The following is a 13,094-nucleotide window of genomic DNA, read 5'->3' on the forward strand; positions in this document are numbered from 1 at the left end:
ATATCATACAATCCTGGAGATCCGTGATTCCTACCACAAAGAACAATGTTTATTTTCTTCTGCGTTTCTGTTTGGTAATTAGGTTGGTAATTAGGTGATGATCATCATGTTCTAATAGCTTGTCTCCCTTGACATGTTTACCTCAAATGCCTCATTCACTAAAATAAGCAAAGGAAAGTAATAAACATTTGGAATATACAAAGATGAAGACATTTGATTCATACGAACAAACAAGATTAGATTAGATCCATCCCTGTTTGTATCGGCGAAAGAGGTCCTCGGTCTGAGCGTTCTTGAAGGCGCTGCAGCCGATTACATAGACCCAAATCAGGACAACCACAGTGACAATGAGAACCACATTGGCTTTCCTCCATTCCATTCTGAGATTCCCCAAGAGACCAGCCTTGCAAGAGTTGCAATTGTAGCACAACTGGGTCTGGTCATTGCTCCAAACATAGCAGTCAGGGTCAGCCATTGGATTACCAGGGTTCAGCCACAGTGTTGGGTTCACAAAGTTATAACCACAAGCCGTTGGAGGTTTACAGCATCCTGACTGTTCACACAGTAAAAACCAAGACGTAAGCTTTTAAGTTCCTTCCCAAGACTCTTGAATGCTCATAATGGACTGATTAGCTGGCAGCCATATCAACCAATTTAGAGCTATATGAACAGATTTGGAATCAAAATGGACCCCCAATAAGATCTTAGCTGTCTACTTTATTGTTGGGGTATGAAATCTGAGTGTTCTAAATGAAAAGGGTGATTGTTTGGGATTTTATTAGCCACCCTAAAATTACCCGATTATGAATCGGAACTCTTAACTCTGGGATGGCATTGTCTATTTTGTCCATTTTGAGCTTCCATGACTTTGCTTTGAACTTTCTCACTAATGGAGAGAGTATTCTTTATTTATAAAGATATGATCCTTCTCTAAATTAGCCAAGAGGTGGAACTTTTATCATCCAAAAATGCGGACCCAATGTGCATTCCTCTGCAATATAATCAATATAATGTGCATTCTCTAACATTCCTCTGCAATATAATCACATTACTATCTTTTTCCTGGAGTCACTCAATATAGAATTGTTCCAGAAAAACAAACTTAATTTTAAAATTTATATGGTTGAGCTGCAGAAAGAAAAAAGTGTTCCTTATTGGTATATATAGTAACTTGAATTCTTCCGTTATTAAGATCACTCAAATACCGAACCGAATTGAAGGTAAAAGAGAAAGAATATATTTATCCAGGATAAAAAAAACACCCCTGAAATTTTCTAAAGGCTATGGAATATATTTTTATTTGCAAAAAAGCACTTTATATCAATATTCCTCAACGTTGATAAAAAATGAAACTGGCACCCTTTATTTACACTTTACATTACAAAATCAATATATATATATATATATGTTAGGTAATCTTTCAAATCAAATGTTAAAATATAGTGAATGGTATGGTAAAATTTCCAAATCAAACTATAGTTTAAAGAAAAAATAGTCATTAAATACATGAGAGACTTGTAGACTCCAAAAGTCGTTGGGACTTGGGACACCCAACATCAACAAGCCACATGCTACTACTGATGGAAGAGATAGAGATGGGATTACCTCTTATTTTCTTTTAAGAAAAAAATAAAAATTCCAAACAACATTGCAATACGGACCACCAAGGGTTTCTTCTAGGATCTGATGTGAAATGAGAACCACCATATTTAAAATAAAATAAAATAAAATAAAAAAAGATTTTATTTTAAACAATTTTAATATCCTTTTTTTTTAATTTTATTTTAAACAACCGACTCACCGAGCAGGATTGCGGTCTGAAAAGCCAATCAAAATCAAAATCAAAATCAAAGCAGAGCCCTATGGAGCATATTCCAAGAAATTAAATATTAAAAAAAATATCAATTCCAGCCTGGAATTAAGGAACTGACCTGAAGCGGCGAGATGTCCGCCGCGAAAAACTGATCGGCGGCGACGTACAGCTGGTTAAGCTTAGGACAAGTATTAGATTCAGCCAAGCACGTCCTAATCTTTGGCCAATTTCGAGAATTAGTGAGATGATTCCTGAGCCAGGACGAGAATCCGTCGAGCCTGTATTCTTTGAATCCGCGGCCCATGACGGAGTAGGTGCCGTTCGGGCGAGTGACGACGAAGGTGAAGACGAGAAGGACGAGCAAGAGGCCGATTAGAAGAGCCATACAGAAGAGGTAAAAGGCCAATAGCCCTTGTCTGTTCCAGTAGGCACCAATGAATCCGGCTAAGGAGACGAGGAGGATTAAAACGCCGAGGAGAACCACCGGCCACCGGAAAAAATGGATGCATCCGTTGTCAGGCTTGGAAGCCAGCCAAATTCCGGCGCCGATTATAGGAATGGAGCAGAGGAGAGCCAAGAAGTTCACAATTGCTGTGATCTTGTTGCTTACACCCATGGGATTTTTCGCTCAATTTCAATGGCCAATGGGGAAGGAAGAATGAGCGAAGGGTCGTGCCGTCGAGAGTTGGAAAGGAAAAGAACTGAGAGAGAACCGACACGTCGTTTCGAGATGTTGTGGGTTTATCAAGTTTCATTCCGTGTGGCAAGTCTCACATTGCCCAAAGTAGTAGAGCGTGCTCCCACGTGGCACATTAATTTCTTTTATTTTTAGTGTCCTGAAAAGGATAGATAATAAAAATAAGTAAAATTAAAGTTTAGTATATAAAATTTCAAGTTTGCATTCATTTGATTCATACAATCTCTAAAATGCGTGGAAGTCTCGGATCTTGTAAAAGAAGCTCTGAAAAGACCAGTCTTCTTTCCGTACCTTGAGTTGTTAGTTGAAGCTAATAAGTTTATTCCTTCAGCGTTGGAACGAAAATGGAAGCCATGTGCTCAGATTCTGACCCACCCAGATCCCAATTTGGCCATTTCCATTTCTTTTTTTTTTTTTTTTTGGGTATTATTTTCTGATTTAAGGGCTTACAGTTTGAAATCCCAACTTTTCTGAAATAATCTCAGTTGCTTTGGCTCTCTAGTAGGCTCTTGATTTGGGAATTCAAGACTGCATACAAGGTGTTCGATGCAATGCCGGAGTGGGAGTGCTGCAAAAATGGGTAGAATTGAGGAGGAAAAGAAAGAGTACACTATAGAGCCTTTGGACAAGCTCCCTTAGTTAAGGCTCGACCCTTTGTCTAGAATTCTCGAACAAAATAGACCTGTAACCGTTGGTGATTCAATATTTAAGGATTCTATTGACATGACTATACTATAAGTATAGTATGGTATTGTCACTCTAAGTATAAGTGTTTTTGGGTATGAGTATAGTATGGTATTGTCACTCTAAGTATAAGTGTTTTAGTGTTTTTGGGTATGAGTATAGTATGGTATTGTCACTCTAAGTATAAGTGTTTTTGGGCTTTGCAAGAGGACTTCTATTGATGACTAAATTAGCCAATCATCTAATCAGACAAACCGAGTTTATACAAACAAATCTTCAAATGCAAAAGGCTTCCCCTCATGTACCCGTCGTCGACTCCATAGCTCTGCAGGACCTGCAAGTCTCGTTAACAACTTCGAGCAATCAATCATTCTTTGGCTAGAGCTTTCTTAAGTAAGAGTAACCCTTAATCATAAATGCTTAATAACATACATATACCGAAAGGAAAAGAAGAATCACGAACCTTACAAATTCTGAAACCAAACCGATCCCTAGCGTGGCCTAGAGCTATAAATAGGACACAAAACGTGGAAGCACTCTCGATGTGGGATAAAAAGACGTCCCCCATCAATGTTCAACAGTTCTTGCAATAACATGAAATGTTGAAGCATCTTATGCTGTTCGGCTTAGAATGTCCGTATTGGAGACATGGCCTCCTTATATATGGGTTTCTTAAGAGAATTGTCTATTGACGTTTTTGCCCTTCATTTTTATTTTGCATGTATTTTCTTTCATCCTTTTTTATTTACTAATAAAAAATATATATATATTATTTTATAAACAAACCTACAATGCTAACCGTATTTATATCTTTCATTTACACGTAGAATAACATAATCATCCAATATTGTTTTTCGGTCTTCCTCGGGGACTCTTTTTGTTCTCTCTGGCGCAACGTTGAGTTCATTGAATATGTCAGTTTCTCCCGCTCCCGCTCCCGCTCTTTCTCTCTATACCATCTGTGCGCGGTTGATTCGGTTGTTAATTTATTTTCGTCGTTCCCTCCGGTTTTGTCTCGGCTTATCTTTTCGGATTTTCTCTCTCATTCCGTCTATTGTTGATGTTTTCGCTTGTAGGATGGCGATCACCGATGCACTCGAGAGTACAACCGCCTTGGATAGCTCGTTAACAGTCTTGGATGCCAGCCGCTTCCTTCGTAGGAGACCGAGTGCTACAACCGGTGGAGACGAGTACGATAAAAATTTAAGGACGAACATTCGTGGAAGTGATAGTTCGCCTCCGGATCATGCAAGTTTTAATGGTTTATTGGCTGCAAAGAGCTCTGAGGAGGTTAAGGATCGAAATGACGCTATTGAAAATCCGAATCTAATGGAACCGGAGAAGGATCGGGTGACAAGGCCGAGAGTCGAGGTAACGCTAATTTTGATGTTTACGCTGTGAAATTTACGTATCGGCGACGAGCCTCTGAGCTCTGTTGCGATATTCAGAGAAGTATGTTGAAATTCTTGGTTTATTTTAGCTGTCATATTATTGAACTCGCCATTACATTCGTATATACATCCGTTCTTCCTAGTAGATATCATAAGTAGTCACAAACTGGATAGCTGGAAATATTAAACGACTATCTGAGGTCGATTTTCTGTTTCTTAAATGAAATTATGCTTTGGCCGACTGCTTATCGAAGGAATTTTTCTGTGATGGAATATTTGTTCAAACTATCTTGAAATGTCATCAAGTATACTATACACTCGTAAAACTATGGCTAACACGCCTTGTTATTTCTGGCTTAAGTTTTAGATCAGATCTGATGGTTAATGCATATATAATGCTCTCCATTTTATTCACTTTAAATGACAGAGCCACGCAGATCTGTTTAACCTCTGTATAGTAGTGCTTGTTGCTGTAAGCAGCAGACTAAACATTGAGAATCTTATGAAGGTGTGCCTCCTCTAGAGTCAGTTCATGTGAACTTGGCACACAACATAGAAGAAGAGAAATTTGCTAGTTTATTCTTTCATTGTTTTTCGTTTAATCAATTCTGGAAGAGTATCGTCTCTTAGGTTTAGTGTAATTTCTCTTTCTGTATTATGGCTTGTTAACTCGAGATGTTTTGTTTAGTTGAAGATCCTTGCGAGAATGGCCACTTCTAATGTGTTTGTATATCTGTATATTTCGTTTGCTACTAAAATAAGATTTATATGCCGTTATTAGTTTATAGCATATGTATTGAAAATTGTTAACTGACATAGGCAATTCCTTTCTTGCTCATGCAGCCTCTCTCCCTGTAGTCTCCCTTTCTTCTTTTCTTGTTGAGAAGATGGCTATGCAGAAACATATGTTTGAGCCTGTAAGTTTTCTTAATTAATTCTCTGGGAAATTTGCTCAAGATGGATTCTAACTGTGTATATGATTGTTTTCTTTACTTTTTTCAGGGTAATAATTGTTCCTTCGGATGGATTTCAATTGTGTATATAATAACTAGACGCTTACTGACTGAAATTGTAATTATAACCACTGTTGCAGTTTTCCATCCAGTTTTCATGATTCTCAGGTCAGTTAAGGTACTTCGCACACAATATTTTAGGAGGATTATCAGCTGAGTGATGTTAGACAATTTCTAGCTTTATCTATAGATTGCTACTCATGTTTTTAACATGTTGAAATTGCTTACATAATGTTATTGTATATTTTTAATGTCGACATAAGCCTTATGGAGAGGTAGAATAAACCATGCTGACTTTAAGCAGACAGTTCATTATTGATATTTCATGCCTAGTTCTTTTGCAATTTCATTTTCTGGATAATATGACAAAAACAGGTCCAACATACTTGATGAGAGAATATAGAAATCCATTTAACTACACAATCTAGCTTTCAATAATACATAAAGATGGAAAAACCATCTCGTTGTGTTATTATTAACATTCTCACTATCTATCATATAATTAGGAAGGGCATGTCGGCATTGAATTTTATTGCAGCCTTCTATGTTGGAAACTATCTTCTCTTAATTTGTAGAATGAATTTGTATCCATAGTATACCAGCTAAGTCTCCTTAGCTTTCTAGATATTCTGGAATATGTAATCTACCATTTATCTGAGGAATGATGATAAAATACATGATGGAAATTTGAAGGCCAAGTCGCAAGGTGTACTATTTGATTTAACGACTTTAAACTGTGTAGGTTTGACTTTGCTGTTTTATCCGGTGTAACATTGATTATCTTTGCATGCATTTTCCTTTTTTGAATTTCGCTGCTATTGTTTGCTTGAGTTTGTTTATAAACAATGTGAGGGTAATTGCTCATCCATATTTCCATTCGTGTACATAAGTGCTTACTGTAGATAATTGCTCATCCATATTTCCATTTTCCCATTTTCCCATTGTGATGGTTTTATATATGTTGACGGGACAAACAACGCCCATAGGTTGTGTTTCTCAACCCATATTTTTTTCAAAGCAATTTTCTTTCTCGACTGTGATTTATCGTTATGTTCAATCTTTGATATACTGAAATCAGGAATTTCTTCTTATCTTGTGAAGAAAAGAAACGATTCACTTCGTTGTCCTTTTCTGAACATTGCTTTGATGAGTTTGTTGACACCAAGTTCGAGAATGAAAAAGAAAAAAATGTATTGTTGCATTTGAATCTCCTTTAATAGCTAAGATATTTTATCTGAGTTTGGGTCTCATGTAGAGTACATGTATAAGAAATTATTCTACAGAATGCCATGAAACTGAATATGCATGAATGAAACTTGTGGTTGTGGAGCCTGGCCGTGCTTGGCTTATATTATCGTCCTCTCAGTTTCTTTAGTTGGAAAATTCTTCATTTAATGATATTTCGTTTGGAATTTCAGGTTGGGAACATGATATTTTGGTTCATATTCAGCATTCTTGGCCAACTAATGAGTGTCCTACTGACTTGGTGAACCGCCAAGGGATAGACTAAGCTACTCAGTCGTATGCCTATGTGGATGGATGGATGATTCTGGAGTGGCCATGAACTTACTTTACTTTCTGCAGGTAACACTACAATCTCATCCTCTTTCATTAACCAAATCCACTCTTAGCTCGAATTTGGTGCCTCCCCAAGTGCTTTAACCATAATCTCATCTCTTTCAACCAGTTTTTGGTTAAGAATTTCATTGAACTTGTGTATGTAAGGTTCTTTTGCAATTCCGCATGGGTTCAGACTACTCTATTGGAGCTTCTACGGAAAGATGGGGGCCACGAACTAGTATTCGACTCAATTCATGAAGCTAAACTGACAAAAAGAGGGGGTCAATCTACAGAAAGGTTTCACTTTCAACTAAACCTTCAATTTTTTTTATCTTACACGCAAAAAATGATAATAATAATATAATAAAAAAATTAAAAAAATATTTTAGGTTGTCAGGGATCATCAATTTTTAATAGATATTGAATGTAGACATTTTTCCCCTCATTAAAGCAGTTGAGTTTCCACATTGAGGTTCTTACTAATAAATGGTAAGTAAAGGAATTAAAAACATAAAATTTAGAAGGATAGCTGGTAGTCGGGTAATTTACGTTTGAATATAATAACAAGCATCTTACTTCACAAGAGTTTTGATTTATAGGGTGAACGTGGACTTCTACATAAACAAATCCCAATAAAACAAGGAATCACAAATTAGAGGCTGAGGAATCATAAATGGAGAGTTGAATATGTTCCCAAATCACCACACCCTTTTTAAATGGAGGAGGAAATAATCCTCCTATTCTTGTACAAGTGGAAAGTGAAGCAAGTGTCTTCGCTTTTTAATAATGCACCCTCTCGTCGTTCTCCAGGTGCAGCCCTTCGATCCCCTTCAAAGCAGAGTCGTAGTTCTTTACATGTCCTGAGTGCCTTCCTGATGCACCTTTCTTGGGATCAGAAGGTCCAACTGGTGGGCTTCTCTGTTGCGCACTTGTGCTCTTCTGCAATGCCCCTGGACTAGCATCCGTGGTTCGGGAGCGGTGTGGATCTGCTGATTCACTTCCAACATACACTTCCCGGCTGCTCGACACAGCTGCACGTCTTGATGATCCTCTCCCTGCAATATTAGAGCCTGGAAACTGCAATTGCAACACGACTCCCATCTATTATTATATTGGTTCACAATTTTATTCAATTAAAGTAGAATATATGATTAGTTGTTATACGTACCACAGAGTCTTTGGCAACTGCAGAATCGTTGGCAATTGGACTCTTCTGTTTGGCAGAAGTCCCAGCATTCATGGCCAGCCCGGATACTCTCCGCCTAGATGAATCCATCAAAGACGACATCCCAGCTAGTTGTGCCTCCTCTCCACCTAAGTCAAATAGAGGGAACAACACTTGAGAAGAGATTTAAAAACAAGTGGTTATCAGCCAACCAAAAAAGCTGAAAAACAAAATAAAAAATTAACCAAACTGATGAGCACCTGTCTGTCTATCAGGATTTGCCATACCAGGAGGGATTCCAGAGCTGGTTCCAGCACCGGCACCCTAAAGAAAAAGAAGACACATTCAGCGCTGCCTGAAAGAAAAGTCACAATTGCACAACAAAAGCAAGTTGCAAATAACTAACAAGGGTACGAGTCGGAGGCGTGGCTAGCTGTGATTGCTGATACTTCAAAATGGTCCAATCAAACACGTAATCAAACTGGAAACCTGTAGCAAAATACCAATAACAACAAACAGACATCAATATACCAGAAGTACAGGTATAACATATAAATAAATTAAAAAAAGAAAAAATTTAAAGAAAAGAAAAGAAAAGAAAACAAACCTTCACGAATAAAGAGATCACGAAATATTCTTTTGAGATAAGCATAATCTGGCTTATCATCGAACCGAAGCGATCGACAGTAATGGAAATATGATGCAAATTCTGATGGATAACCACGGCACAATGCCTAGAAAAGAATTAAATTCTTTTAGAAACAAAAGTAGTGTTAAGGAATGGCTCCAAAAATGTAATTTAAAAACAACTTGCCTCAATAGAGGTAGAAACTTTCTTCTCACTAATTTTCTCGTACTTCTGTTTCTTAGTTCCTGCTTTCAGTCCCTGCCAGGGAAGACTACAAGAACAAAGAAAGAATGAACTAGCAGTAGAAAGCTGTAGTCGATAGCAAAAAACAAAGTGGTGAAAACTAATCACCTTCCCCTCAAAAAGTACATAAGGACATAACCAAGAGACTCCAAGTCATCCCTTCGACTTTGCTCTGCAAACCAGATTGTCAGTAAAGAGAAAACTGGATTAATAAAAAAGGTGATAACAAGCTTTAATTAGTTAAATAATATGAAGAGAAAAACGATAAAACAATCCCCATAGGTGAAATAGAGGTTAAGGAGAGCCTTAATTTCAAACAAGTGCATCTAGAAATCACGGACATTATGAAAAGCAAAGAAAGTTGGGCGGGATTATGAAAAGCAAAATGAGGATTAGGTGGAGAAACTCGGAGGATGTTTTCAAAAGAACACTTTAAGGATTAAGTGGATGGACAAGAACACTCGGAGGATGTTTGGGAGTAGTATGTTTCAAGGCCGTGTTCATGGGCTTAATAGGAGAGCTAGAGTATTGTGGATTGATACTGTTAAAGCAATAGTAGTTTGGAGTGGAATCGGTGCATTCTTTAAAGGCAAACAAGTTAATTGAGTGGAAGGACTAGAACTTGTCAATCATCATATGATATTGACTTCTTGGGGTGCTTTCTTGTAACACTGTAAAAGGAGTCTCGCTATCTTTCTGTTGTAATTTCTCAAATATCAATTCAAGGCTTAGTTTCTTATTTCCACAAAAAAGCTGCATATCAAAATCTACACCCTATATGATTCACTATGTTTGAAAACTCTGGAATGAGTTGTAAACACAGATATAATTTTAAAAAATGTCAAAAAGATTTTTTGCCAATCATTACAAATATATATTTTATCAAATGTGTCCAGGCTATGTTTGTGTCCTAATTCTTAAGAAGATGATACATTAATGTAGTGCCCATTCATTTAGGTTACCACAGCTTCACGACCAAGGCGATTCCACATACTATTATTGATATGTTAAAGATTCAACGTGAAACTTGACGAGGCAATAGCAAGAACAGAGAACAAATATTATTATCTTAAAGGTAAAAGAAGTACCTATCCCAAGGTGGGTGTTCATGCTAGCATATCTTGCAGTCCCAGTCAAGTTCTTGTTTTCTCTACAGCAACCAGAAACAATTATCAAAAGACTAGCAATAAGAGCAAAAACAAAGAAATCATGAGAGAAGGTAAAGGCAACAGCTACGAACTCTTATCACCTGTAGGGAATGTGTTGATGAGTAGAACTATCTCTGTACTTCTTAGCAAGACCAAAGTCAATGATATAAACCTGCATATTATATAAAAAGGAAATTCTATATTATGCACCAACTCTGTACTTCTTTGAAAAACTAAGATTGATTAAGATTTTATGAAGTCAAATAACATATTCCAGTAAATCTGGAATAAATACCTGATTTGCACGCCTTCCCAGCCCCATCAGAAAATTGTCTGGCTTGATATCTCGATGTAGAAAGGATTTAGAATGGACAAACTCAACACGGTTAATCTGAGAAAACAACCACATCAAGTTTGGAATTTAAATTATAATAGAAGGCCGATAAGATGTCAATTTACTAAAAATTAATCTACCATTTGATCTGCAAGCATAAGAACTGTTTTCAAAGAAAGCTTTCTGCTGCAGAAGTTAAATAGATCTTCAAGACTGGGACCAAGCAAATCCATTACAAGAACATTGTAGTCTCCTTCAACTCCAAACCATCTTACATTAGGTATGCCAGCTGTGTTCAACAGATTCCAAAGAAGAAAAGTGAACATATAATTAACAAAAAAAAGTTATGATTGCACAAAAAGTAAAAATTAATAACAATTATAATAAAGAGAAGAAGGATGATTCATTACTTCCTCCCTGAAGAATTCTGTATAACTTAGACTCATACAGCAACTGAGGATGTTTCGTCTTGACGTTTTCCTGAATGTAAGAAATGTTTAGTAAAATGTGTTTTAAGAAGATGAACCAGCTCAGAAGAAAACGCAGACTACAGCATTCAGCTGAAAGAAGCATTTACAACACAATGAAAAAGTTATCAAACATGCACTGCATAAGATACAAGTTCGCATGCTACTCAACCAAACCAGAAAACTTTGCTATTTGCGTGAACTTAGCCAGGTCTCAGATAAATCGCAGCTTTCCTAAGAAGATTGCAACCTTGGTTCAAACATTAAAATTCACCACACTCACTCCATCTCCAAATCGCTTAACTAGAAAGCACTAGCTTCCTCTCAACTAGAACCAGAAAACTTCACTATTTGCATGAACTTAGCCAGGTCTCAGATAAATCGCTGCTTTCCTAAGAAGATAGCAACCTCGGTTCAAACATTAAAATTCTCCACACTCACTCCATCTCCAAGTCGCTTAACTAGAGACCACTAGCGTTCCTCTCAACTAGAACCAGAAAACTTCGCTATTTGCATGAACTTAGCCAGGTCTCAGATAAATCGTTGCTCTCCTAAGAAGAGAGCAACCTCGGTTCAAACATTAAAATTATCCACACTCACTCCATCTCCAAGTCACTTAACTAGAAAGCACTAGCGTTCCTCTCAACTAGAACCAGAAAACTCCTGCTATTTGCTTTATTTTAGCCAAGTACCACACAAATCGTTGTTAGTCTCTGAAGATAGCAACATCAGTTCAAACATGAATGTTCTTCTCATCCAAAACCTCTCCAGTTGGCGAATCTGACGCAAAACAAAAGGCTGGAGCAACTTCTGCGTAACTTCAACTCCTGGCTCGCAAATAAGGGAAAAGTTCATGGAAAATCCAGGCATGTATGGACTTCAGAACCACAAACGTCGACTCCGGAGGGGAAAACGGAAAAATGAATGCATCTAAGCATAAAAAGAGAAGCAGACTATGCGGAACTACAATCGCTGTGTTGAATTGAGATCGGAACACTTACGAGTTTAATTGCAACCTCTTCATTTGTCTGTATATTAGTACCTGCACAAAGAATTCAAACGTTAAGTCTACACAACTTCGAATGCCGAAGATCGAAGGAGAAACACGAACCGAGATAGATCTCCCCGAAGGAGCCACTGCCGATCTTCCGGCCAAGCCGAAACTTATTACCGACGCGAGGTTCCATCCGGCAAGCAAAAAGAATAAAGAGAAACCTAAATATGGAAGAGGATTACGAAAAGTTCAACATGGAAAGAGAGAAGAGAAGGAAGTGGAAGAGGAATGGAGCGTAAGGAGGGCGAAGAATTCAAAATTCACCGCCATCTCCACGCGGAGAGAATGGGGGGGAGGTTCATCGACTAGGAAAGGAAGGCAAAGAAAATGCAATTAGAGATCTAGGGCACAATTTTGGTTATCATTCCTTTTGGTCACTCCAAGGCCAGAGTTGGGTTAAAAGTTAGGTTTTACTCGAAACCCACAATAAATTTAATAAAACTGACTATTCCCCTTTTTCCAATTTCTGAGTATATTCAAACAATAAATTAAAAGGTCGGTACTGTCCCTATTAATTATTATGATTTTTTTTAATTCTCCCATCTAAACAATAAATCTTTTCTTTTTCATATTTTTATCTTTCAATTGACGGTTGGTGGACTTCCAACTTCTTTTTTATAAATAATGTATTCATCCCTTACCTAACAAAAAAATGATAATAAATCAACTAATAAAATGTAGGATTAAAAATAATTAAAATATAAACATAGCTTGATGTTTTTAAATATTAAAATAAAGAAATCACATTTCCAGAGGAAATTTGTATAATTTAGTATGAACTATAATGGCATAAAAGTAAAATCGTTTTAAATTATGGGTATTAAATTATATATATATATAAAAAAAGTAATTAAATATAATTATTAAATTGCTGGAATTGCGCCGTGAAAAGAACGT

General features: G+C 37.0%; 3 protein-coding genes across 7 annotated transcripts; 1 reads left to right on the plus strand and 2 right to left on the minus strand.

The window, feature by feature from the left end:
* Positions 1–20: 20 nt before the first annotated feature.
* On the minus strand, positions 21–2,573 carry LOC111465635 (tetraspanin-2-like). Its single transcript, XM_023110117.1, has 2 exons — positions 1,932–2,573; positions 21–553 (listed from the first exon to the last, which is right to left on the minus strand). Exons 1-2 carry the CDS (start codon positions 2,427–2,429, stop codon positions 242–244), a joined length of 810 nt encoding a protein of 269 aa, XP_022965885.1. The 5' UTR covers positions 2,430–2,573; the 3' UTR covers positions 21–241.
* A 1,475-nt stretch (positions 2,574–4,048) lies between these two features.
* Positions 4,049–7,512, plus strand: LOC111465677. Of its 5 annotated transcripts, XR_002714223.1 has the most exons (5): positions 4,049–4,171; positions 4,271–4,565; positions 5,429–5,502; positions 5,588–5,706; positions 7,017–7,509. XR_002714223.1 is itself a non-coding variant. In XM_023110186.1 (4 exons), the coding sequence occupies exons 1-4, from the start codon at positions 4,107–4,109 to the stop codon at positions 7,027–7,029; spliced, it is 492 nt and encodes a 163-aa protein (XP_022965954.1). In that variant the 5' UTR covers positions 4,049–4,106; the 3' UTR covers positions 7,030–7,512. The 5 variants fall into 5 exon arrangements, 2 of the variants coding, with proteins under 2 accessions (XP_022965954.1, XP_022965953.1); XR_002714221.1 differs by lacking the exon at positions 5,429–5,502 and having other exon boundaries at positions 4,049–4,565; positions 7,017–7,182; positions 7,324–7,511; XR_002714222.1 differs by lacking the exon at positions 5,429–5,502 and having other exon boundaries at positions 4,049–4,565; positions 7,017–7,182; positions 7,352–7,511.
* A 179-nt stretch (positions 7,513–7,691) lies between these two features.
* Positions 7,692–12,583, minus strand: LOC111465525 (casein kinase 1-like protein 1). Its single transcript, XM_023109937.1, has 14 exons — positions 12,255–12,583; positions 12,145–12,185; positions 11,087–11,156; positions 10,817–10,965; positions 10,638–10,733; positions 10,444–10,514; positions 10,283–10,344; positions 9,303–9,366; positions 9,138–9,222; positions 8,931–9,057; positions 8,730–8,812; positions 8,584–8,647; positions 8,327–8,472; positions 7,692–8,235 (listed from the first exon to the last, which is right to left on the minus strand). The coding sequence occupies exons 1-14, from the start codon at positions 12,328–12,330 to the stop codon at positions 7,939–7,941; spliced, it is 1,431 nt and encodes a 476-aa protein (XP_022965705.1). The 5' UTR covers positions 12,331–12,583; the 3' UTR covers positions 7,692–7,938.
* Between the last annotated feature and the right edge of the window lie 511 nt (positions 12,584–13,094).

This window comes from Cucurbita maxima, unplaced genomic scaffold (assembly GCF_002738345.1).
Source record: "Cucurbita maxima cultivar Rimu unplaced genomic scaffold, Cmax_1.0 Cma_Scf00029, whole genome shotgun sequence".
In the NCBI taxonomy this organism is placed as follows: Eukaryota; Viridiplantae; Streptophyta; class Magnoliopsida; order Cucurbitales; family Cucurbitaceae; genus Cucurbita; species Cucurbita maxima.

Coding starts and splice junctions, on each gene's coding strand:
- LOC111465635 (XM_023110117.1), bottom strand. CDS start 2,429: ATGGGTGTAAGCAACAAGATCACAGCAATTGTGAACTTCTTGGCTCTC. Junction 554..1,931: donor CGGACATCTCGCCGCTTCAG/GTCAGTTCCTTA, acceptor CTGTGTGAACAG/TCAGGATGCTGTAAACCTCC.
- LOC111465677 (XM_023110185.1), top strand. CDS start 4,107: ATGTCAGTTTCTCCCGCTCCCGCTCCCGCTCTTTCTCTCTATACCATC. Junction 4,566..5,587: donor TGACAAGGCCGAGAGTCGAG/GTAACGCTAATT, acceptor TACTTTTTTCAG/GGTAATAATTGTTCCTTCGG.
- LOC111465525 (XM_023109937.1), bottom strand. CDS start 12,330: ATGGAACCTCGCGTCGGTAATAAGTTTCGGCTTGGCCGGAAGATCGGC. Junction 8,813..8,930: donor TGATCTCTTTATTCGTGAAG/GTTTGTTTTCTT, acceptor ATTTTGCTACAG/GTTTCCAGTTTGATTACGTG. Junction 8,236..8,326: donor CAGTTGCCAAAGACTCTGTG/GTACGTATAACA, acceptor TTGCAATTGCAG/TTTCCAGGCTCTAATATTGC.